The sequence below is a fragment of the Scleropages formosus genome, chromosome 25 (genome assembly GCF_900964775.1).
Source record: "Scleropages formosus chromosome 25, fSclFor1.1, whole genome shotgun sequence".
Lineage (NCBI taxonomy): Eukaryota > Metazoa > Chordata > Actinopteri > Osteoglossiformes > Osteoglossidae > Scleropages > Scleropages formosus.
Window position 1 is genome coordinate 4,692,040 of NC_041830.1, and position 26,002 is coordinate 4,718,041.

Genomic DNA, 26,002 nt, shown 5'->3' on the forward strand with positions numbered 1-26,002 from the left:
ATAAGTACAAATGACTGAGATTTAGCAGTATATACATTTAATATATATATGTCAATGTATGTATATATATTTAGGCAGGCAGCATGTTGACAAAGAGGGTTGTGCTGCTGCTTCACAACTCCAGATCTGTAGGTTTGAATCTGGGTTCACGTTTGCAGTGTCGCTGCACAGTTTGGGTGTTCTCTTATTTTTAATCTGAGTTTTCTCCATATTACTGCTTAGTGAGGGGCGCAGTGGCAGAACTTCAGTTAATAAAAATCTGAATAATCCAAACTGTATATCCCATGGTGAATGTTACTCTTAGTGTACTGTAGATATTCGATCATTGCAACCCTGGACTGAGTAAGCACTTTCTGGAGATGCATAGGTATCTTTTAGCTCTTCCAGAAGTACGTTTTAGTAACTAAACTTGTTTTTTTGTAACAAATCATGAGTAGAGTACATTGCTGAGATATTTATGTGTTTGTGTAGCTATTGTAGATCTGACTATAAGTATATGTTATGGATCATACAGTACATACAGTTCTGGAAAGAGGGTGTTTACTTGGTGGGACATTTGCATGAAGATATACAGTGACACTGGAACATAAGGAGCTCTGTTGTCTGAAGACTTAACTCAGTCAGTATAACTTTGCCTTTAGCTCGGAGTTCGAGTTGGTCTTTTGTCTCCTTGCCCTTCGAAAGGAACTGACCTTCTACAGTGTTCTATCTCAACTGAAAAACATCATAAGGATGTCCTATTGTCCTCAAAAGCAAAATTACTCTGCACTCTGGCAACAGACACCTAAATGATTTGATGTTCATAGCTAATTGTAGCAGAGGTAGAAAAAATTGCATGTATAATGACAATGGCATACTGTACAATATATTCCTTTAAATTCCAGTTGTTTTTTTCTTTATATACAGTCAAGACCAAAAAAATTCTCAATATTGGGACAGATTTCTGTAAAAATACATTTAAATTGAAAGTTATTGATCTAAACCATAATTTATTTCACTTTTATTGGAGTTTTGTTTTCAGTCAGAACTTTTTAAACTTTTTAAATCAGAAGATGAGAACCAATGCCTATTGACATCCCATACTCAATATTTGATAAAAACACAGCCGTTGGTTTAAATAACTGCAGTCTAGGGTTTTCTATAGCCATCAATGAACATTGCTGGTCACAGAACACTCTTGAACTATTGCTAGGTGCTTTTTCAAGTGTATTTTGGGGTCATGCTGTAAGGCACACCTTTTAACCCGATACACTGTAGAATCCCTTAATAATCTTTATATTTTATGATGCATAAGTTTAAGGCACCCATTATTAGAGGTGGCAAAGCAAGCATAAAACATCACTGAACCTCCTCCATGTTTTGGCCATTGCTGTATGATAGAATGTATTGCAGCTATACTGAAGGTTATGTTGGCTCCTGGGTATACCAAAGCAGAACCAACTTTAATCATTAGATTTAAAAAAAAATAAAAAGAAAGCTGCCAAAATGTTTCTCACCCTGTGGTTTAGTAGCCAAGTCTCATATCTTCTTTGTTATCTCTGTCATAGGCTGTGCTTCCTTTAATCTCTCTTTTTCTTTCTTCATTGTTCATTGACTAGTTGTCAACACAGCACATGCAAGCAATATGAAAAGAATGAATTTTACTTGTAAATTAGACAGCTAGTTTTTACTGATTCATTTTATGAGTCAGAATGAGTATTGCTTGGGGTTTTGTTCCTACAACAGACAGGACTGTAAAGGAGACATGACTTAATGTCTTATTTTGTGCACAAAGGGGTTCGATGTTCAAGAACTTACAAAACCGAATCCAGATCTTGCAAAAATAAATCTGTGATCAGTCTTCTTGTTGAAAGCTTCTAAAGATGTTTATTTCAGGGGAACTCAATTCAATAGGTTTTGCTAGAGGTCTTTTTATTAGTCAGTGCTAAGTAAAGTGTAAATATGGAATTTTATTAATTTATTGGGGGGCGCAGTGGCACAGCGGGCTTGGCCGGGTCCTGTTCTCTGGTGGGTCTTTGGGTTCGAGTCCTGCTTGCGGTGCCTTGTGATGGACAGGCATCCCGTCCTGGGTGTGTCCCCTCCCCCTCCAGCCTTACACCCTGTGTTGCTGGGTTAGGCTCTGGCTCATCGCGACCCCGCTCAGGACGAGCGGTTTCAGCAACTGTGTGTGTATTAATTTATCAACCAAAATCTCCTTTTTAATCTTTTTGTTGTAAGAACAGTCCTGCTTTGTTAATATTTGATTCTATCAAACACTCAGATTTTAATGGTAGCAAGGAGAGTCCTTGCACTTCAGTCCTGAAGTGGTTAATGTCATTTGCTTCAGTAAATACAGACTTTGTGTGAAAGATGTTGACTTTACATTTTGAAAAAAATGCCTAGTAAATGACTATGTATATAGCTCAGTGTATATTGTGCAGCCCCAGCTTAGTGCAGAGCCTGATGTGATATTGTGTACTTCCGTGTGTGAGGCTCATCATGAGGTACCTAGCAACATAATTCATTGTATTATGACTCTGTCATGGGGGAACTGATGTCTCCTGGAAAATGTTACCCCTAGAGGTATAATACAGGCTATTTGTAATACAATGACCTCAGTGTAATTATGTGCCAAGTTCTATTTTTGACTAATTAACTTCTATCAGGCTTGTTGATTAATGGGAAACTTCCATTAATCTGTTAGATCTGAGTGTGTATTTCTGTCAACATGGAATGGTTCAGCGGTTTTATAATTATTGTATAAACTCACTGTTAACAATTAACTTAGTGTTAATAGTGTTAACTATTATTTGATAAGAAATAGAGCATAAGGAACTATCAGAAACAGGACATATGAACATGTGATACTTTGTATATTAATTTGACATTTAATACAAAAAACAAACCATTACAGAAAAAGAAATCAGTGAAAATAATGCAAATGAATTTGCACTCATCAAACATGCTGACATGGTGTCTTACAGTGCCTGGGATGTGGGTTTAACTCTGGGTTAGTCGTGTGGAGTTAGCATGATCTTCCTGTGATAATGTTGATTCTCCCCAACTATTTAGCACCCAGCTAAATAGTATTTACTTATAATTATACTTTGCGTTGGAGAAAAAATGTTTGCTAATTGAACAAATGTATATTTGTTTCCCTATGATGCGACCTGAGGTGGCCAGCCGTGATACCAGCACATGTTGATGGACGCTGATGCCTGCCTGCTGTGATGGACGAGATGTGCCTCTGTGAACTGGGGCATGAAGTTATTGGCATTTAGTTATAAATACTTGTGAATTGACTTAAAAGTCTTTTTTAAATCTAGAATACCCAGGAGGGGTTTATAGCCACTGGCACTTGGACCCCCCAGAGGTTTTTTTCTCCCTTGCCTTTCAGTTGGGAGTTTTTTGTTCCTCTTCTCCATGGCCAGTAGTGCTTACTTACAGCTTTAATAATTGCATGGTTACTGTAGTAATTTAATTTATAGCCAACCATTTATTTGTATTATGCCTCGTATGTTTTGTTCAGCACTCCATCACTGTGTGAGAAGAAAGCTCTTTAAAAATATATTTATGCATAATCCAAAAAACACACCCAAAAGATACTTCTCAGTATTCTGACTACATGAAGTACTTGCCTTTATTTAGCTATCTTTATCAACGTGAGCAACGTGAGGCACAAATGACAGGTTTCTGTTTAACACAACAGTCAAGTCCTTACATCTCTACGTGTGAAGCTTAAACCATGGGTGGTAAAGACTGATGTGACTGTGTCAAGGGTTTCAGCACCACCACCCACAAGTACCACCGTTTTATTAATTCACATGGTTTGTTTTAGGGAGCAGAATTCTTTAATATTTCATTATAGTTAATACACAAAGCTCTTGTCCCATCATCATATACTTATACATTCACATGGCTGTTGACATGCAATTAAAACAAACAAAAAACTCATAAATACAGCTACTGGGAGTATTTCAGCACTTTCCAGAACCACAGTGCAGTTCTGGCCAAGCTAGTCAGGAAATAATGGGTTTCAGCATTTGTTCCTTTCCCCCGCTTCAGCAGGCTTAATGTCCTTGTTTTGTAACATTGACTGGGATGGGGGATTCTAGTGTGGCTCTCAGGAGCTCTCAGAACCTAATTTAGAAGGAGATGGAACCCCAGAGAATCTGTTTTGCATTTTATTGGGCTCCAGATTAGGATGGCGGCAAATACATCCAAAAGGTTTGACAAAATTATTTTCAGAACATTACAACGGCGCATTATATGCAGTACAATGTTTTTGTGGAAAAATCTGGTATTATTTGCATTCGGTTATGAGTACATGTATCAGATTCTTCATTTTTAAATATTTCTTAACGTCTGACGTTACATTACATTTAAATTTACATTTATTTATTCATTTAGCAGACACTTTTCTCCATGTCATAGAAAATATAATGTGTTAAGTTATAGATTATGAACTAGTTTTATGAAATCCATTGCCTGCCACTGAACATAGCATTTCAACTGTCTGAAAGTGTGCGTGACCTGCGGTCACCTGATGCCATGTTATGTTTACAGGCGGAACTTCTTTATGCTTTAAATAATTTTTTTGTAACTTATCTGACTCTCATATCTGCTTCAGTTCTTAGTTCTCCCTCCTCTGTCCTGCCTCAGTAGCTCTGTGCTATCTCAGTTGATGCCTTTCACTAAGTTACCCCTGAGAATAATTTAATTACCTTTACAGATTCGTGCAAATTATTCAATGAGAAGCAGAACAAGGGAACACATTTTGCAAGGTCATCTGGTCCTGTCTTTCCCCAGAGGGGTGGATTATTTCTTAATATTATTTGATGGCAGTTGGGGGAAGGGTAACTTTCTACTTATTTTTCATTATTTACAGTTATGATCAAAATGTCCAATCCACCATTTCTTCCTCTTTGGTACATTGACCTTTGGTAGCTAAGCTGTTTCTTTATTATCCTGTAAGCTTCTCCCATATGGGAATTTATCTAAGGCTGTTAAATCTGAAGATCAGCATTGCACTGTGCACATTCATTGCACATTCATATTTCCTTGTGCATTTTGGTGCCATCAGGATACAGGCATATAGGTTTTTTGCTTCTTTATCTATACATCTCATAGGTTTCCACCCAGGAAATTCAAATACTGCCCTTCTGTAATTTTGATGAGTCATTGTTATTTTCTGCTGAGTGCATTTTAGATACTTCGGAGTACATTTCAGAATTCTCATACCCTTGTCTACAGCATACCTGTTTCAGGGAGTGCTGCAATACCCCCTTTTCCCATACCCCCCCACAGATCTGTCTTGACAATGGCAATCAGTGAGAGGCTAAGAGAGGAGAATGGCAAAAAGTTCAATATGTCTGCATCTTGTGAATTATTAACAACATGGCTGGTGCATAAGTTCATTCAGGTGAGAGGTGATGCCTCTGGAGAGAATATTTGGCCTCGAGGTACAAAACAGTCTTTCTTTGTAATGATGGAACTCCACCTTCAACGCTGAGTCATGTGGCTCGAGCGTTTCGCTGCCTTGAGACATGGAATCTGGCAGAAATTACCCAGGTTGTTTAGTAATCGCAGTAAAGTACTTGCCAACTGTTCTTTGTTTAATTTATACTTTGTTCTTTTCTCATGATTTTAAAATGGATTATGTTTGAGTCAGTTGGTTTTAGTATTAAAATAAAGCAGCTTTTTTGATGGGTGCTCTGGTGTCCTCCCATAGTCCAAAATGTCATGGGCCTGGGCAGGGCGTGTTTGTTTTTTCCTCTGTCTTGGAATTGGGAAGGTTGTGCAAATGCGATGTAGCTGGGTACATGTAGTTCAGTTGAACTGATGACACTAAATTTGACATAAACTATGTGCATGGTTGTCCTTCGATGGATTGGCATCTGTCTAGGTTTTACCCCCTCATCTGCACCTAGTGATTCTGGGATAGGCTTTGGACTGCTACACAAACTGTTGCAGTGAGAGACTGACTGATGGACAGAGGTTCGTTGTACTTTAAGTTAAACTATGCAAAAAAGTTGGAGTTCCTAAATAAAAAATATGGAATTACATTTAAAATTCCAGTTAATAAAATCTTGGTTGGGGATATTCTTGTCAAACTGAACTTAGAAATACTTTAGACAACTGAAATTAAAGCAATAGTCTTACATTTGAAGAACTGTTCAGTTTTATACTATTTTGGAGTTGTAATTTGTGTTTCTTACTGATGGTTTTTTCCTGCTGTATGACCTAACTTTTGTAGTAAAAATTGCAAAAACATGTCAAAGAAGAGCACACAAAACACATTTATAAAAATGTAAACTGTATAATAGTCTTTGTTTTACTGCAGGTGAGTGTGAGAGTAGAAAATACTTCACGTCTCTTGGCCATGCTTCTCTTGTTGTCTTGCCCAGACACATTTGTACTGACTTGCCTTCATCACCTTTTAAGGCAAATAACTTTTCAGCAAGACAGACATGTGGGTACAGCGCTGAGTGGGCAGTGAGATTAGGAACAACTCAAAGGAATAAAGAGATCCCTTTAGTAAGCCTCAGGACCTTCTTCTTCTTCTTCTTCTTCTTCTTCTTCTTCTATTATGTATTTTTCAGATCTAGCCCTACCTTAGAAACTGAATTCTGTGTCAGTGAATCATAATTTATTTAGTGCCTCAGCTAAGTGTGTATGTTATTAGGTGTTCATTTGAACACAAGCACAAAAACATACAATACGTTTTCAGATTTTCCTTCTTTGGCCTGGAAAGTGCACATTTGGGTTCAGAGCGGTGTGTTTTATCAGCTTTGTCCCAGACGTCTTGGAAGGGAAGTTGATTGTGTAGTGGTTGAAGCTGCTGCCTTTGGCTGCCAAGGTCACAGGTTTGAATCCCACCTCCAGCAAGCTATTCACTCTAAAGTGCTCTAGCAAAATTGCCGAACTGTGTAATCTGGTAAATAATTGTAAATTGCTTTGGAGAAAAGCATATGAAAAAATGTGATTCACTTACCTACACACAACACCGTTTTACTATCGACCTAACTGGATGTCTTAAGATTAAAGATTACTTTTAAGGAAAATTCTTGTTTATCTCTAGGCTTCTCACAGGTGCACCAAAGGAGAAAGCCCAACCATTCCTGAAGGTCAATGAGACGGGTGCTGTGTACTCCTGCCCAATCACCACGGATACAGCTGACTGTACCAGGATGGACCTGATCACCTCAAGTATGCAGAGCCTCCCTGATTTTGATATCTGGCTTAGTGCTGTGTCTTGCAGCTAAGCCTCCTGTGACTTAATTTGAAAAAAAATATATCAATTTGAATGTTTTACGATGTGATTTCAGGGGAGCAGTGCGAAAGGGCGTCATGGTTGCGTAAAGGTATCTTACAGCCATATCAGGTTATGGCAAGTTGCAAGATTGCCTCTCTTTAAGTCAACACCATCTTTATACAATGACAGTACACAGGAACTTTGTTGTGCATGAAGAAAATTGTGAATGTACCAAAGAGTGTGGGGCAAAAAGTCACGTCATGCATACGTAGAGTAGAGTGTAGGAAATGGAAGTGACAAAGAACTGGAAGTAACTAAAAAAGAATTTTCATCAACCTCAATAAAAAGGAAGTGACCAGATTGTTCTTACCTGGTTACTCCAAGCAGAATACACAGCTGAACTTGCAAAAAAGGCACTGGATATCTTTTTAAGAATACTGTGTTTTTTTATTTATTTCAATGCAAGAATTAATCAATTAATTGGCTTAGTGCTGAGCAGTATTTAGTGCATCTTTCACACTTGTGTGCCTTGTACAGGTGAGTGTGGAAAGGATCAATGGAAGATTTTAGATGTAGTCAAACCATAATTCAATGGAAAAGAGATTCAACCACAGTAATAATAAATAATGATAGGAACACAACCCAGAATTTAATATTAAAATACATATTTGTCATAACTTATTCCAATTGACAGTTTCATGGAAAACAGCTTTCAGTTTGCAAGCTCTTTGAGTTTTCTGAATCCTTGATATTCTGACAGCTATGAAATGCCTTTTTATTGTAAATTTAGGTCTGTATTTAAATTTCTTCAGATACCAAACAAGCCTCAGATTCTTTGAATACACTGGTGTTTTCTCAGCAGAAGTGAAGAGCAAATCTCCAAAAATATTACATTTACATTTATTCATTTAGCAGACGCATTTTTCAGAACAACCTACATCTCATAGAAAATACAATTTGTCCATTACATTAGTAGAATTATTAAATAATATTGATAGGAAAAGTAGAATCTTAAACCACCTATAGTGGTGCTTGAAAGTTGAATCCTTTAGAATTTTTTCAGGGGGTGCAGTGACACAGTGGGTTTGGCTGGGTCATGCTCTCTGTTGGGTCTGGGGTTTGAGTCCTGCTTGAGGTGCCTTGTGGTGGACTAGCGTCCTGTCCTGGGTCTGTCTCCTCCCCCTCTAGTCTTGGGCCCTGTGTTGCCGATTTAGCCTCTGGCTTGCCTTGACCTCACTTGGGACAAGTGGTTTCAGTGTGTGTGTGTGTGTGTGTGTGTGTGTGTGTGTGTGTGTGTGTGTGTGTGTTTGTGTAGAATTTTCTCTATTTCTGCAAAAATATGCCCTAAAACATCTTTCTCACGTCTCTGACTGACTCGTGGTGTACTACATCTTTTGGTTCTTCTGTAGCCATAGTGGGTGCGCCCATCTGGCTTTGACAGCCAGTGCTGTAGCTGCCCTGAGTTGCCAGTCCAAGGCAGTCCCAAACGAGGTCTGTTCCCTCTTGTAAGCTGTCTTGCCATGCTTTCACATGGTTTTTCTCCTGTTGCCAGCTGCCCTCGTCACAATATTCACTAGTTTAGCTAGACAGAGCATTCAAAATACACAAGAGAAGATATTATACTCCATTCGCATATATCAATGGCTGTACACAAGGCCTAGTTCCACCAACCTCACTACCTTGCTCATAAAGCCCCAAAGAAAACATCGGGCAATGCCATCATTCATCTTCACGTCTCAGGACCAAGCAGCTTAATCTCCTCCCCAGCAAGAACAAAGTGTGACTGAAGTCTGAAGGAGAGGCAGCTGCAAAGTGGAAGCATTGTTAACGTGAAACCATCTTTACTCCAAGCAATGGTAGATGTATTAACAAGATTCCTGTAGTACAGTTAGTATCCAAAAGCCTCTCTCTGTTATGCACATTTGCTACTCACCCCAGTGCTAGTGCAAGTGGAATAGTTTATGGTTTGCAAAACCCAAACTAGCTGAAATTAGACATGCAACGGGAAACTCTTCTAACAAAAACACTTGTAATACACAGCAAACTCAACAAACAATCATCAATAAGTGTATATAACAATAACAATGACACTTCACCAATGTGTGCCAGTCGGTATGCTGGTCTTTTTTCTAAGTCCAGTTATGATTTTCACTGAACACATCCCGTGGTTCAAATTGCCAAATGTTTTGTCAAAAATTCTGTAATCCATTAATTTTCAATAACCACTTGTCCTGAGTGGGGTCAAGATGATCCAGAGCCTATGACTGAATCATTGACCATGGGCATGAGACTGAAGGTTATACCCCAGACAGGACACCAGTCCATTGCTCGCTAGCCACACTCACCCATTTACACTCTAAGGGCAATTTAGAGTGACCAAGTCACATGAACTACATATCTTTGGACTGTGGGAAGAAACATGCAAACTCCACAAAGACCGAGCAGGGATCAAACCTTAAATTTAATAAAGAACAATTAGTCTTATAATGATAATTTAAAGACATTTCTTGAAAATACATTCAATGTTTTTATTTTCCCTCCTTAAAATTGGGGTTTTTTAGGAGCATGCTTCTTAATGGTCCCCATTTCAAATTCCATTTTTTCTGTAGACACCTTGACAGCACAGTGTACATGTGAATAAATGGGTAATGTTGTTAACCCTTCAAGAATTCAGTACTAGGATGGAAAAACTACATGAAAGTACTTTATTCTGTCCTGTTTTGTCACAAATAAGGAAATAAAAGCTCGGTGAAGCTGCCACCCCCCACAAACAGCACACTTGAAGAAAAAATCACATCATTCATAAGTGCCATGTTTGTGTCTTTTAGTGCCATGAAAATTAGAATTTGTGCTGTTGTTGTTTTTGAGAAATTAGAATTCATTTTTTTCAGACTGTGGTGTCACTCAGCCCCCCAACAATGCAAACCCTGAATTTGAGCTCTTTCAGTGGAATCCCTTAGTGCTACATTTGTGCTGGTTTTTACTGTCTAAAACATGGTTCTATCACTTTTACTTTTTGAGATATTAATGATTGTTTACGTTACATGATATCCACCCCCCTGCACCATAGACAATCAAATTCTGGCTTATTCGTCAGTGCTACATTTGTGCTGGTTTGTGTAATTTTAACCGCAGTTTAATCTCTTACTTTTTGAAATTCTAGTTTTCACAAAACATAGTACTAAGAAATTCTGTTTTTTTTTTTTTTTAAAAATGTGTAATGTTTGTAAGGGGGCCGGCTTCACAAAGCTGGAAATGATATGTGGTACTAAAATATCTTCCTTTTTTGACCCCTTTCAATAACCAAAAGAAACTTGACTAATAGGAAATTTTGCAGGGCCAGAGCATTACATTCACATTTACTTTATTTTTTAGCAGGTGCTTTTCCCAAAAGCGACATATATCTCAGAAATTGCCTATATGTTAGTACACTGCTCTGCCCCGTACAGTCTGCTTTTACAGTGTGTTGCAACATTACGCGTTAATTACAGCCTCCAGAAAAAATGAAATGTACCATCATTATACCTCATCATGGAAAGGTGTTTTTCATGAAAACTCTCAATGCCTTCATTTTCCCTGTCTTTGACCATTCTTCTTGTATTCTAATAATACTCAAGTGTCCTGCTGTTTTTAATGACCAGTTTCATTTGTACTCTGCCAGATGGATGCCTCAATCTGGAAGTCACTCCATTGGCATCTACTTGCATTATATTTCTGTTCCCTTTCTTGTAGCAAACCCTTTGGAGATGCTTGAGGGCATGTGGCTCGGGGTAACAGTGGCCAGTCAGAGGGACTACCCTGGTGGAAGAGTGCTGGTGAGGTCCTTGCCTCTTGGACATAGAGGCTTTAATTTCTTTTCTTTTCTATAAGGGTTACATTGCAGATTTTTTGGGGATCAGGTAGTGTGATAGTTAAGAGCATGCTTTTGTAATCCATTGCCTGATAAAGTCCTACAAGGACCTTGCAAGTAAGAAGGAAATATATTCTACTGATAAATTACTCAGTTACTCCTTTGATACATTGTAAAGTTTAAAAATATTAAAGCATTAGCTAAGCATCAAGATAATGATGATAATGTGTTGGTTTCTTTCATGTGCTGTGGTTCCTCCACAGTTTGCCATCTTATGTCATGATGGCCCTGAATTTCTGCCATGCTGTTTGGATAGGAAGTATTAAAAACTGCTGGAATAAGACATTGAAATTGATTAAACAAATTATGCTTTTTCTGCATTCCAACAGAGAGCTGCTATTCATGTTTAAAGTTAAATCAGGTTTCATGGGGTGTAGGAATGTTTCACGCTCCTGTGCTCATACCTCTCTCCCTCTTTGCACAGGCATGTGGTCACCGCTACGTGAAAGTGATCAAAGACGACCTGTGGCGTATGATAGGGATGTGTTATGTACGGGGTAATGACTTAACCTATGATGACAGTGATGACTGGCAGAGCTACAGATACGAGAACTGCAACCCCAACTTTGACATGAAGGAAGAGGGAATGTGCAACATGGGCATCTCTGGTGGCATAACCAAGACAGATGTCTATGTTGGCTCCCCGGGCAGTTATTGGTGGCAAGGTGATTGACGGCATAATGGAATGTTTTATCTCTGGAGAAAGTTGTTCTTTATTGTTCTTTGTTATCTGAGCTATTGACTTATACTATTCCTTCTGTATTAATGAAAGAATTCATTCTCTTTTTTTGAAGAGAATACTATTTTTTCTCTTGTTTGTTTTTATACACTAGCATTCCTTGAAGCAGTTATTTTTTCTAACACAAGGTAACGTCCATGTCACATGGAGAGACCCCAACCCTGCAAACTTCTTGGATTCCACCAATGCCTTCCAAAACCTGAACAAGCATTATAGCTACATAGGTATAAAACTTTTGTCATCACTGTGTACTAGATGGGGAACAAGACATTGATTCTGACAGCGGAGTAAAACAGTCTCTTATTATTGTAAAAGACCGTTACTGTTCTTATTTGTATTGCATATATTGGTTTCTTTGAAGTGAAATACCGTGCAGTAATAGATTTTATGGTTAAATGTGTGTTTGAATGTGTTTTAGAGAGGTTGTGAATTGTGTGTACGTATATGGCTGTATATGTGTGCTAGACAGTCACAGTGACTTGTACCGCTGTAGTGTATTTAACGTGTTGAAATACAAGTCTTTCAACTGTGTGTTTGCACTCCGCAGTTACAATGAGAGGTACATTGATAGGGAGGGTTTTTGTACTGTCGAGCTGAAGTGATTGACACTCATGTTATGCTCCAGGTTACTCTGTATTGGAGGAGAAGAAGGTTCTGGATAAGAATGCGTACACAGTGGTCACAGGTGCTCCTCGGTATGACTTCAAGGGCTGTGTCATCCTAGCAGTGAAGGGGGACACCAGCCTGCAGCCTACAGTTTACTTATATGGCGAACAAGTGGGCTCTTACTTTGGAAACAGCATCGCCATCACCGATCTTAATAATGATGAGTATGTATCATATATCACTGATGCCTTTGATATTAATTTCCGTACACCCAACAGTAAACAAAGTACAAGGAACATACTTAGCTTTTTCTTCAGGATCTATAAGTGTGTTTATGATTAACCCCAAGACTGTAAAAAATATTAGAACTGTGTAGTTTACAATCAACTAGAATGTGTGTATTGTATAATGAATGTATAAACGATTTTAACAAGGGATATACAAATTACACACACAGGCTGAAACCGCTTGTCCCACCTGGGGTTGTGGTGAACAGGAGCCTAACCCGGCAACACAGGGCGCAATGCTGGAGGGGGAGGGGACACACCCAGGACAGGACGCCAGTCCGTCGCAAGGTACCCCAAGCAGGGGTCTAACACCAGACTCGCCAGAGAGCAGGGCCCAGCCAAACCTGCTGCACCACTACACCCCTGTAGTTGCATCTTTGGAGATCTGAAGAATTCGGTTAATCAAGAAATAATTTATATTATTATGAGAACTGCAACCCCAACTTTGACCTGAATGAGGAGGGAATGTGCAACATGGGCATCTTTGGTGGCATAACCAAGACGGATGTCTGTGTTGGCTCCAATGGGTAGTTATTTGTGGCAAGGTGATTGACGGCATGTCAAAATGGAATGTTTATCTCTGGAAAAAGTTGAAATAATGCCTTATGGCGGACTGGCGTCCCGTCCTGGGTGTACCCCCTCTCCCTCCAGCCTTGCACCCTGTGTTGCCAGGTTAGGCTTCGGTTCATCGCGACCCTGCTTGGGACAAGCGGTTTCAGACTGTGTGTGTCTGTGTGTGTGTGAGTGTGTGTGTGTGTGTGAGAGAGAGAGAGAGTTTTATGCAAAAGCTTGGGCACCCCTGGCCAAATTACATATTTAGTTAATTTTGTAAGTGAAAAGTTCAACTTCTACAGGATACAGGGTGTCAAAAGATAAAAGAAAAGGAAAAAAAAAAAACTGCAGCAAGAAAAAGGTTTTAAAAAACAACATATTTGTAAATGTTATTGTAGAGTTACTTTTTATTCCATGAACATTAAAACATAGTAACAAAGAAAAAAGCATCTGTGGCATGTGCAAAAGTTTTGAAACCCTTACACTTGTCCAGTGATAGACTTTTTTGCAAGGTCTCTGACCCTCATAAATTCATTAGGCCTTAATAGCCATGAGGAGTTGTCACTTGTTGACAGATTCCACTGACACAATGACACTCCAAACTTTGGGCTGTCACTCAACAACTATGGTCTCCTCAAAGCCACTGAGCAAGGATCTGAAAATGAAGCTAAATTATGCATACAAAGCAGGGCAAGGCTATTAAAAACTTTGCAAAATGGTTCCAGCTCGCAATTTCCACTGTCCGTAATGTCATCAGGAAATGTCAGTTAAGGGGAACTGTGGAAGTCAAGGCAAGAACTGGAAGACTAATACTTTCTGAGAGAACTGTTTGTATGCTGGCCAGAAATGCAAAGGCAAATGCTCGTATGACTACAAAGGACCTGCAGGAAGCTTTGGCTGACCCAGGAGTTGTGGTGCACCATTCCATGTGCAGTGTTGCTTGCACAGACATGATCTGCACAGAAGAGTCATCAGGAGGAAGCTTTACCTGGCATTTCATCACAAAAGTCAACATCTGGGGTTTGAAAAAAAGACAAGACAAGATCTAGACAAGCCAGAGCCCTTTTGTAAACAAGTGCTATGGACCATGAAGTAAAAATTGAACTACTTGGCCACAATCAACAAAAGTTTGTTTGGAGAAAAGAAGGAGCAGCATTTGATGAAAACAACACCTTGCCAGTTGTTACACATGGGGGTTGATCCATTATGCTTTGGAGTTATGTGGCAGTCAGTGGCACAGGAGACATTGTATGGGTAGAGGGAAGATTGGATTCGTCTAAATATCAGCAAATTCCAAAGGCCAGTGTTAAACAGTCAGCCAAGAAGGTGAAGCTGAAAAGGGAATGGTTTCTATAACAAGACAATGATCCCAAATATACCTCAAAATCCACCAAGAGCAACTTGGAGAAATGCAAGCTGATTGTTTTGGAATTGCCCTCATAGTTCCTTGACTTAAACATTATTGAAAATCTGTGGGTACATCTTAAATATGTGCATGCAAGATGGTCCAAGAATATCTCTGAATTAGAAATGATCTGCAGGAAAGAGTGGGCAAAAACCCCTACAACAAGAATTAAAAGACTCTTCGCTGGATACAAAAAATGCCTTACAAGCTATGATATGTGCCAAAGGGGCTGTTGCTAAATACTGACTTACTAGGGTGTTCAGACTTTTGCACAATCCACAATTACTATTTTCTTTCCTCCTATGCTTTAAAGTTCATGGACTAAAAAGTAACTGGACAATAACATTTGCAAATATGTTGTTTTTTTAAAACCTTTTTCTTGCAGCAGTTCTTTCCTACTTTTCACTTTCAAAATCAACCAAATATATAATTTGGCCAGAGGTATCCAAACTTTTGCACAACACTATATTATATATATGTATATATTTATATAATACTGTATATTATATATATAGACATATATATGTATGTATGTATATAATTATTTAAACACACACTATACTGAGATCTATTTTACACAGCAAGCAAAGTTAATAGAATTAGATAATGAATATGTACATCATTAGGGAAAGACAAATGAATAGTTTTGGTATGGAATACAGTAAAATTTTATTGTTTAAGTTCACCATAGCAAAAATTAAACATATTATTATGCTGCACTCTCGGTTTGGATGGGGCAAAGAAGGATGCACGGACAACGTTCATTTTGAACACTTATTGGAACGGTGGCACACAGCAGGAAGTATTGGCATGAACTGAACCCTTTTTCCTTAAGGACCTGCACCTCAAGCTAGCCTTCCCAGCCTGCTTAGCCTTTATAAAGATTTTCTTAGCCTTCTCACACTGCCCAACAGGCACTCACCCACTTATGATCCCATTCAGCCCCCATAGCGGTTGAACAGCTCTTTTACATCTTTTCCACAATTCCCAACGATTTACAATAAGCATATGTTCCTGCTCGAACATCACACTCTTCAGTGACTTAGATCGTTACAATATCAACAAATCATCTTGAATCCGAAACAGATCAACAACATATGATACTGGATTCAAATTGAATTTAACTAGTAATAATTCAACGGCTAGTACAATGTTGTGGATACAGATATTTTAGTCCCTCTTGTTTTATTTTGTTTGTTCTTTGAATCACTTCAGGTATGTGTTTGAACATATACACATCACAAATCATATTTGTAATTAGTCATTTTGTGACTTAAACATATAACATATTTTGTTATCTTTGGAACTGCTGTGTGTCTTAACTAACAAAATTGTCCTTGTGTTTCATCATGTAAAACTGTGTGTTTGTGCATATCTTCTCATGAACCAGCTGGAATGATTTGATTGTGGGGGCCCCGTTTTACTTTGACCGAAAGAAGGAAGAAGGTGGGGCTGTGTACATCTTCAAGAATGTTAATGGCTACTTCCATGAGGAGGCCACCATGGTGTTGTGGGGTGCCACAGACTCTGGGTTCGGGATGGCTGTAGCTGCCATCGGAGATGTTAACCAGGATGGTTTCCAAGGTAATGACCCCTTTTTCCTTGCACACGGTCTCTTTCTTAAGTTCTTGAGTTAAATGTAACTAATTGTACTAAAAAGCATAATGGTCTGTTGGTGTATCATTACTTATTATCTGAACCATAATGCAATTTCTCGTATAATATGGGACATTTTGGCACATACTTTCTTTGTTAGTTCCTTCTTCTTCTACTTTAATAAAATTATTCCAAGCCTTTAAAGAAAAAAGTGTGCATAACCTGACACAATAGTTAGAGCAACCACTTTACACTTGAGGGGTTTGACCGCAAAACACAGTAAGCGTTATTTCCATAACTTCGGAGATAGCTGAACAGTTATATGTATCAAGTCGCCTTTTTTCCCTGTAAAAATATTTTCAAATGATCGCTATAAACTGAGCTTTTTTGCAAACCTTGATAAATGCCAGCCATCCATTTTGGTAAACCACAATAAACCCTAGAGAATGACGTTGCTGAAGCCACAACTTGGACCTGCAGATACATCCCGCATAACATCCCCAGGATTCATCCCTATCTAAAAACAGTCTCTGTGCAACTAGTTGTCCAGGCTGTAGTGATATCCCACCTGGACTACTGCAGCCCTTCCCTTCTGGCCTTCCAGCTACTGCCATCAAACCTCTACAGCTGATACAGAATGCTGCTGCACGAGTTGTGTTTGACCTGCCAAAGCGTTCGCACATATCTCCTCTCCTCGTCTGTCTGCATTGGCTTCCTATAGCTGCCCAGATCGAATTCAAGACTCTGGTTATGGCATACAAAAGCATAAATGGAACTTCTCCCAGATATCTACAAGGTCTGATCATCCAGTACACCTCAACTAGACTGCTGCACTCCTCCACCTCTGCCCGCTTGGTGATCCCACGCACAAGAGGTCCAAAAGCAAAAGCATGAAGGTTTTTGGTTCTGGCTCCGATGTGCTGAAATGACCTCCCCCTCTCACTCAGAATAGCTCTTTAAAAAGGGCCTTAAAACTCACCTTTTCCTCTTCACGTAAGGTGTAAATGTTCATGGTCTATGACTTTGAGATCAATGCATGCAGCTACTTGTGCAATGTAAATGTTTAAAAAAAAAATATCAAGAATCTGATTAGGAATTGTGAATATTCGGATTAACATTTCCACATCTTGTGTGGCATGGTGGCACAGCAGGTAGTGCTGCTGTCTCACAGCGCCTAAGGGGTGTGAAAGGACATGGGTTTGATCCCCGATTAGTCTGTGTGGAGTTTGCATGTTCTCCACGTGTCTATGTGGGTTTCCTCCCACGGTCCAAAGACGCGCTGTTCAGGTTCACCCACAGCATGTGAGTGACAGAGAGAGTGTGCTCCAGTGATGTATGGATGAGTGACCCATTGTAAGTAGTGTATCTTGCAGTGTAAGTCACCTTGGTGAATGTGTGTGGGCTGATAACACTACATAAAGTTCATTGGAAGTTGCTTTGGAGACAAGCATCTGCTAAATAAATGTAACTGATTTTAACCAAATGCTGACACACTTTTGCATAAGTTTACTAATTAATTCAATATGGCTGTCTTTATGCTCATAGGATGTGAGTTCAACGGATTTGACAGTCTTTGTGAATTAGTGTCACCTTACTCAAGTAGAAAGATGAAAAGAAAGTCAAGTGATCTAGGCAAAGAGAGGTAGACACTCTGGAATCGGAAAAGCGCCTATCATCTCGTGCTCAGATGTTGAAGCCAGATGACTACTATGCCATTTTTGAAAAACATGGAAAGCTTCACATTTATGACAGAGACTGGCATCCACAGGATTTTAAACCTGCAGTGCTGTCAGTAATCAAAAATAACAAAAGGCTTTAAAATATCTGAGACTAAAGTCTTCACGATTCAACCTGGGTCAGACAAGGTGGGGCTCAAGACTGTCTGCGTTGGAGAGGGTTGCCTTCATATCTTCTGAAGAACTGGAAAAAGTGGGCAAATCTTGCGCTTGCAGAGCTTCCAAGTGTATCAGCTGTATCAGAAGCCAAGAAGAGTGATCTCACCAAGCTCTTAGATGCCGTATTGTTGGATGAGGAGACGAGGCAGTTTTATTAAGGAGTGTTGGCTGTGACTGGTGAACACGAAGATGAGAATGATTGAATAATGATGTTATGTTGCTTTGATTTTCCTTTCATGAAGTGTTGTTTCTCTAATGAAACTTGTGACTTTGAATGGTTTTATTATTCATGAGTTTGAAAGGAAAGTTTGACAGATGTCTCTGGATTTGTAGCATTTTGAGAAAAACAAAATGCTGCTGGATTTATCTCATTTTGCAAAAAACAAACAAGCATCATCTTTTTCTGTATTTCTATTCCAGTGACATTTTTTTCAGTATTTGGGGATTAAACAGGAGCATTACAAGCTGTGTATTATGCTTATAGCTTTGTACCAGGTCAAAGTAGCATATTAGGATATGATTACAAAACTGGGTTTTTCTCAAAACAATCAAAATGGATTTATCTCATTTTGTGGTCAAACCTCTACCTTGAAAGACCTAGGTTTGAGCCCCTCTCCTCTTGCCATAGTACCCTTGAGTAATGTACTTACCCTAAATTGCTCAAGTGGAAAAAAAAAAAAAAATCACTCTTCTTTATAAATGCGTAAATCATAGTAGCCACATTGCAAGCCACTTTAGAGAAAGGTATCGGTGAAAAACAGCTTACTGCAGTCCTGCTGTGGTGAGAGAGGAGAGTTATTGCTCACTGCTACTGTTCCTGCTTTTTCTTTCAGAGTTCTTGAAATGGTTTTCAGCAATAAAAATGAAAAAAACCCACTCTCACCACTGATCATTATTGTCACTATTACTACATGCCTGCCACCTACAGGTGGTTTCCAAGGCTACCGCAATGGAGACACGGCTCATATCCAGCAATCTTACATTTTATGAATTGATTTCAAGCAGCTAATGTGATAGACAAACTGAAGTATCTTATCTGCAGTCCCTGAAATGTTTGTTTTTAACCTTTGTGTTGAGTTGTATTGAGAAGTTTCACTTGTTATGCAAATTAAAATGAGCTTCCAGAAATGAATGAAGTCTCAGCTCTTGATGCCTAACACTTGTGATCTTAATGCCTCAGACTTTGCTGTGGGTGCCCCTTTTCATGATTCTGGGAAGGTCTATATTTGGATGGGCAGCCAGATGCTTATCTCCAAAAGGCCAAGTCAGGTAATTCAGCCATGCTGAATTCAAGTCAGTTTTAACTTTCAGCTTGTTTTAGGCTCTACTTTATGTTTAGATCTCTATTGGCACCTTCATCGTAATAAAGATTTTGGATGTGTTGTCATCCTTGTAGATTATAGATGGAAGTGGTGTCACCAATGGAGGCTTCCAGACCTTTGGCTACTCTATTAATGGTGGAATGGATATGGATGACAACGGCTACCCCGATGTTCTTGTGGGCTCTCTTGATGATCGTGTCGCTCTACTCAGGTGCTGGTTGATCATCTCTCTTCCATGTACTTCTCTTTATTTCAGTGAGGTTGAATTTAATACCTTTTGTCTTGTGTAGATTTATATTTACGACAGAGTTCTAGAACAGAACTCTCATATAACTCTAGGTTGTCTGTAATCTGAATTATTCTCTTTGAGAGTCAATCCCCTTCTCTGTTGTCATCTCTCTTGGTCAAATTTGTTGCTTGATTCTTTAAAACCCATGCACAAAATGGGTCTTTTGGGTGCTTAACAGTCCAAATAGTAAAAATACAATATGAGAGTTTGGTGATTATTCATGTCTTTGAAGAAATACTTCACAGTATTGGTACAATTTAATAAATCAATTTAATGAATATGTTGGGAAGATGTTGTTGATTAACTGCTATACTGTCTGAAAGATAAATTTGTACTTTGTCATCACTGTATGTTATTTACTGGCGTTCTGTAACTCTAGCACAGAGCACCTTTTGGTCTTGTGACTGTATCTCTGGTGTATCTATCCTCTTCATTTTAGGGCACGGCCTGTCATTCATCTTGAGAAAACTTTCTCAGTGAGTCCCAGAATTGTGGACCCCAGTGATTGCCTCCATGCTGAGCAGTCCTGGTAAGTGAAAACATCCCTTTGCCCAGGAGGAGTGGGCAGCCAGTGGCACTTTGACCCCAAGAGGTTTTTTTTTTCTCTCTCAACTTTCAGTTGGGAGTTATTTTGTTCCTTTCCTCCGTGGCCAGTAGGCATACTTATAGCTTTATAAAAGCATTTGTATTATGCTAGTCTGTAGTCAACAGTCTTCTTTGTTTCTTTGTTCTGATGTATTTGTTTCTTTGCTCTATGCCCGTGTTCGAGGGCCCTGTGTCAGTGCGTGAGAAGAGAGCTCTGTAAAAATAAATTGAATTTAATTGAAAACGCACACACTGTCAGAGACCGCTTGTCCCAAGCGGGGTCGCGGTGAGCCGGAGCCTAACCCGACAACACAGGGCGCAAGGCTGGAGGGGGAGGGGATACACCCAAGATGGGACTCCAGTCTTGCGCAGGGCACCCCAAGCGGGACTCGAACGTCCGACCTGCTAAAGAGCAGAACCTGGCCAAGCCCGCTGTGCCACCGTACCCCCTGAATTGAAAACATCTCAGATAAAATAACAATCAAATATAATTCCTCTTACAGCAATTTTAATGTTTTGTGACTTATTTTTTCCATTATTGGTAGACAGCGTGATCTGGACTTTCACAGTACAGTCTGGTTTAGAATCCAGTGATGCTGGTGTTGGTTAACAAATAAGACCAGAAATAGCACTTTAATACACAAATATGCATTTTTAAAAATACACAGTGATAATGATTTGCATTCTCTCACTAGTCATCTAAATCTGTGTTTATAACAATTTCACAATTCAGATAGCTTGAACTCAGTATATTACATGTGCATTTGTGGTAATAAATATGATATCTTTACCTGATCTCTTGCTAAATCAGAAAAACTAAACATCTCCTACTACACATTCTAAAAATATATCTGTTTTTAACATGATTGAAAGTGAATGGTAGTACTCAGGTATAGGGTGGCATTGAATGTGATGTAAGGTTCTTTAACTAGGAGCTCAACTAGACCATAAATTAGATGCAGTTTTGCTGATCTATATTTTATAAACAAAATTATAAATAAAACAAGCTTTTAATTATCTTTTTTTCTTTTAAGCATTGTAATAGACTGCATATTTCTTCTTTGGATTCTTTCAGTCACTCCTTTCTAATGAATTAATATTTATTATGGATTTGCCTTGTTTGCTGCTTGCCCTTACATTTTGCATCTTTTTTTTTTTAAATTTCAAATGACACCGGAGAGAAAATCAGTTTCTAAATTTTATTAGTTTTATTTTGCAGTGTGACACTGGAGGTGTGCTTATCATACACCCTGAGCAACGGCAACAAAGATTTCAAGAGGAATATCAGTGAGTGGCTCTCCTTTGGACATTTATAATCCTCACATTTCAAATTGTAATCCTTCCACCCCTCTCCCTGCAGCTGTTAATTACACAGTGGAGGCAGATCGGGAGCGGCGCAACTCTCGCGTCTTTTTTCTTGACAACAAGCAGAGCATCTACACAGGATTTCTTTCCATGCCATCCACCAGGTGTCAGGTCTTGAACCTCACTCTTGTGGTAAGAATTGTGTCTGCACTGGAGACCCACTCAAAAGTATGCGGGTTACTAGAATATTCAGTGAAATGGGTTACATAAAATTGAAATTGAAAAGAATCGGACATCTTTTAGTTGTTAGCAGGAAGTATTCTGTTAAAGAAGGTGAATTTGACTGAAAGGGGAAGTTAAAATTTTTTCAAAATGGACTTTTAAATTTACATTTTAAGTCACTTTAATTTGGCTTTTGTTTATATGCCCACTACTTATACAGAAAGATTTATTTTTGCTTAAGGTATATTGCTGACAGGGGGGCGTGGTAGCGCAGCGGTCTTGGCCGGGTCCTGCTCTCTGGTGGGTCTGGGGTTCGAGTCCCGCTTGGGGTGCCTTGCGATGGACTGGCGTCCCGTCCTGGGTGTGTCCCCTCCCCCTCCAGATTTGCACCCTGCGTTACCGGGCTAGGCTTCGGCTTGCCATGACCCTGCTTGGGACAAGCGGTTGTAGAAATTGTGTGTGTGTGTGTGTGTGTGTGTGTGTGTGTGTTGCTGAACGTTGCAAACATTCTGGGTGTTGACACAAGTTCCTTACGGCTGGTGACCCTCATAGCCTGGTCAGGCTTAGTCTGAAAATACTTCCCCCCGTTCAAGTTTTCTGCATATTTTTGAAATAGAAATTGAACTACACAATGTATGTGATCCTTTTGTCTCAGTGTTTCTATGGTAATGTTACAAGCAAAAGAAGTAATTCACACATCATCCCACTATGAGAAGTTTCTTGTGTTTCTCACAGCGGGACCGAAAAACTTTGGACAAGCTTGCACCAGTTGTGTTCTTCCTGAACATAAGCCTGTATGAGCAGACTCCTAAAGCCCGTCGAGCCCTCCAGAACCTTGACGCCTTTCCAGTGCTGAGTGAGAAACAGAGTTTATGGGAGAAAACTGAGGTATGGGAGTCCATGATCTTCCATAAAAAAAAAAAAAAAAACTTGATCGATGCATACCACCAATCAGCGTTTCCTGCTGAGAAATGTTATGCCTTGTGAAAGGTAGCAAAATTATATCACACTGACAGTTTCATGAAATCATACCCATCAAATAACGTGAATCTAATATCACAGCAGAGCTCATTTATTTAGTTGGTGCTTTTCTCCAAAGTGACTTACAGTGTTACACTACTTTTAGTGTACCTGTACCACTACTTATAGTGATTTCCCAATTTATACAGCAGGGTCATTTATGTTTATTTATTTAGCAGAAAGCGACTTCCAGTGAACTCTGTGTAGTGTTATCAGCCCACACACCTCATTCACCACTGCTAGATACACTACTTACACTGGGTCACTCATCCATACACCATACATCAGTGGAACATACACACTCTGTCTGTCAATCACACACTATGGGGGACCTGAACAGCATGTCTTTGGACTGTGAGAGGAAACCGAAGCACCCATGTTTACTGAAAGAATTCAGGGTATGTGCCTTCACAAAGGATATTATAGCAGGAGATGAAATACAAAACTTGGTCCTTTGAGTCCTTATAGAAAAAACTGGAACCGTGTAACTTTTAACTTAAATCACTGTAACACATCAGCTTCTTTTAGGAAGCAGAACTAAGGGTATTCTCAAGGTGTATGAGAAACCTGTGTTTTTTTTGTGCCGTTCATGGAAACGGTGACTGCTGAAGGATAACAGTGAGGGACCATGGGGAAGGCCTGATAGCAGATTCTGTATGGCAGGGACATGCTCTCTTATTAGGGTAGTGTATCCTTCTGCTGTTGGTAACAATTTAATTAAAGGGTAAGGACAGTATTTCTCATCCTTCCACCCTTTGTGCTGCTGTGCCCAGACACACATGACAATGCACATTTGCCACAATTACATAGAAAGTTGTAATTGCATTGGGGATGCAATGGGGCAGTGGGTTTGACCGGGTCCTGCTCTCCGGTGGGTCTGGGGTTCGAGTCCTGCTTGGGGTGCCTTGTGATGGACTGGCATCCCGTCCTGGGTGTCCCCTCCCCCTCCAGCCTTACGCCCTGTGTTGCCGGGTTAGGCTCCAGCTCCCTGTGACCCAGCATGGGACAAGCAGTTTCAGACAATGTGTGTTTTAATTGCATGAATAGCATCACACTAGTGTAAATACAGCCTTAGGTTTATGACCAAATTAAGATTATTTACCAGTAAACGTGACACAGATGGTGAACCCTTTTTTCTTCAGAAATAAAGTTACTTTGATTTCCTCATGTTTGTTGCCTAATGCTTGATTTGACAGAATTGGTACTGGTGTACAGCATTTTCTGTCTGTTGAAAAGGCTTTCTGTCTCTTTTCAGATTAACTTCCTGAACGCTTGTGGATCAGACAACAAATGCACAAGCAACCTGCAGCTGACAGCCAAGTTTGCCAGTGAAGGCCTTATACCATTCCCCAGGTAAAGCGAGAGTCTTTGGTTCCTGTCAGCATTTGGGTTGGTGTAATGATTCATAATAATCTGTAAAAATTTGTCTATCTAACATGTCATAACAACATAAATGACCCTGTATCATCTTTGTAATGTCATTAGCCAGGGTAACAGCCAGGTACTGGCATATGACACCAGCATGAAGAAGGTGGTGCTGCTGGTGAACGTGACAAACCTGTCATCCAATGGCACAGTGGCTGAAGATGCCCACCAGGCCATGCTCAAAATCACAGTTCCGCCTTCACTGCGCTACTCTGGCTATCGAGCAACGGTGTGTTTAATGGAGAGCTCAACCATCTCACATGATTTAAATCTCACATGATTTTCAGGACATAAATTAAATGAAACTGTGATTTTGTCCGTTCTCAGGCCGTACACGCAACTGATGCGTGTGTTCATTCACTCGCAGTTACTATCATGAGGCAGCAGTTGGAGATGTTCCAGATCAAATTAACATTTATTCATCTAGACCAAGTTCTTGCTGCCAAGCAGCTTTTGTGTAATCCAACGTCTGTTTTACATTTTAACAGGACCCAAGCATTCAGTGCCAGCCAGAAGACACCCTGTTACTACTGTTATGTGAACTGGGAAACCCTTTTGCTGGTGGAAAGATGGTAATCCTCATTTTAGCCACAATGTTAACTTGTATAAGTTTGAGACAGAATGGATTCCAGGGTTGATCACCCCATACTCTCATCTCACAGGCTGAACTTCGCATAACATTTGAGGCACATGGGATTACTCTATATACAAGAGATATCCAGTCTCAACTGCAGCTTTCAACGTAACAAAATTCTGTTCTAAAATTTTCTGTCTGTGTTCTTTCCTAACATTGTTCATATGACTTCTGTGTTTTTTTTCTGATGACAGACCACTGTGTGAAATCAGAATGATCCATACTTGTGTTTTATTCCAGGGTGAGTGAGCAGAGTGATCTAAAACCTGTGTTCGCAATCCTGGTGGTGGAGTATACAATACAGACATCCTTTTCAGTGTAAGTCTGAAGTTCTGGATGGCGCTGTTTTCATCAGAAAAGTCAGCATCTTGTCAGGCTCGTATAGTGACTGCATGCTCATCTCTCAATCCAGAGACCCACCTGAGATGAATACATACTTTAGTGGGAAGGTGATTGGCGAGTCAGCCATGAACTCAACCAGCAATGTCGGAAGTCCAGTTGAGTTCACCTTCACAGTAAGAGACTTAATGTCGGATTCATTCAAAATTTTTGTTATTGATCCTTCTGGGGCCCTTAAATCTAAATTGATTGTACTTGATAAATGCTTATACTGTAATGTACTCGTTGCCTGTTTTCACAGCTGAATTCGTAATAAAGTGATCAAGTTAAGCAATTAAGTAAAAAGTAAACATTTGCTTTTTAATGTTTACCTGCCAGGGATGATCAGGGATGTTTTTGGCAGACTAGTAACATTTCTTAGGAAGTATACATTTTTATGAAACGGTATAACAAAATTTAACATAATGCCCCAACCTGTTGTAAGGTTTGTGGAATGAGATGGGTGGGTGCTACCTGATGCCCCGGTTCCTCCCATTATAATACACTTTGCCCCGATGGCTCATGGCGTAAAGCACATTTCAGTGGACCTCCTAATTGTCACATCACCTGTCATGCCATCCTAGCATCTGTGTCACTT

General features: G+C 39.6%; 1 protein-coding gene across 1 annotated transcript in view; it reads left to right on the top strand.

Annotated features, from left to right (window-relative positions):
• Positions 1-26,002, top strand: part of itga3b (integrin, alpha 3b) — a 45,247-nt gene that overhangs the window by 12,420 nt on the left and 6,825 nt on the right. The window contains exons 2-19 of the mRNA XM_029249427.1: positions 7,061-7,188; positions 10,967-11,049; positions 11,569-11,809; positions 12,012-12,107; positions 12,509-12,713; positions 16,124-16,317; positions 19,405-19,493; positions 19,621-19,757; positions 20,275-20,364; positions 21,640-21,707; positions 21,781-21,926; positions 22,683-22,835; positions 24,223-24,320; positions 24,453-24,621; positions 24,881-24,964; positions 25,055-25,134; positions 25,267-25,344; positions 25,439-25,541. Of these exons, the coding sequence (XP_029105260.1) occupies positions 7,061-7,188; positions 10,967-11,049; positions 11,569-11,809; positions 12,012-12,107; positions 12,509-12,713; positions 16,124-16,317; positions 19,405-19,493; positions 19,621-19,757; positions 20,275-20,364; positions 21,640-21,707; positions 21,781-21,926; positions 22,683-22,835; positions 24,223-24,320; positions 24,453-24,621; positions 24,881-24,964; positions 25,055-25,134; positions 25,267-25,344; positions 25,439-25,541 (2,242 nt within the window). The remainder of the gene's footprint in view (positions 1-7,060; positions 7,189-10,966; positions 11,050-11,568; positions 11,810-12,011; positions 12,108-12,508; positions 12,714-16,123; positions 16,318-19,404; positions 19,494-19,620; positions 19,758-20,274; positions 20,365-21,639; positions 21,708-21,780; positions 21,927-22,682; positions 22,836-24,222; positions 24,321-24,452; positions 24,622-24,880; positions 24,965-25,054; positions 25,135-25,266; positions 25,345-25,438; positions 25,542-26,002) is intronic.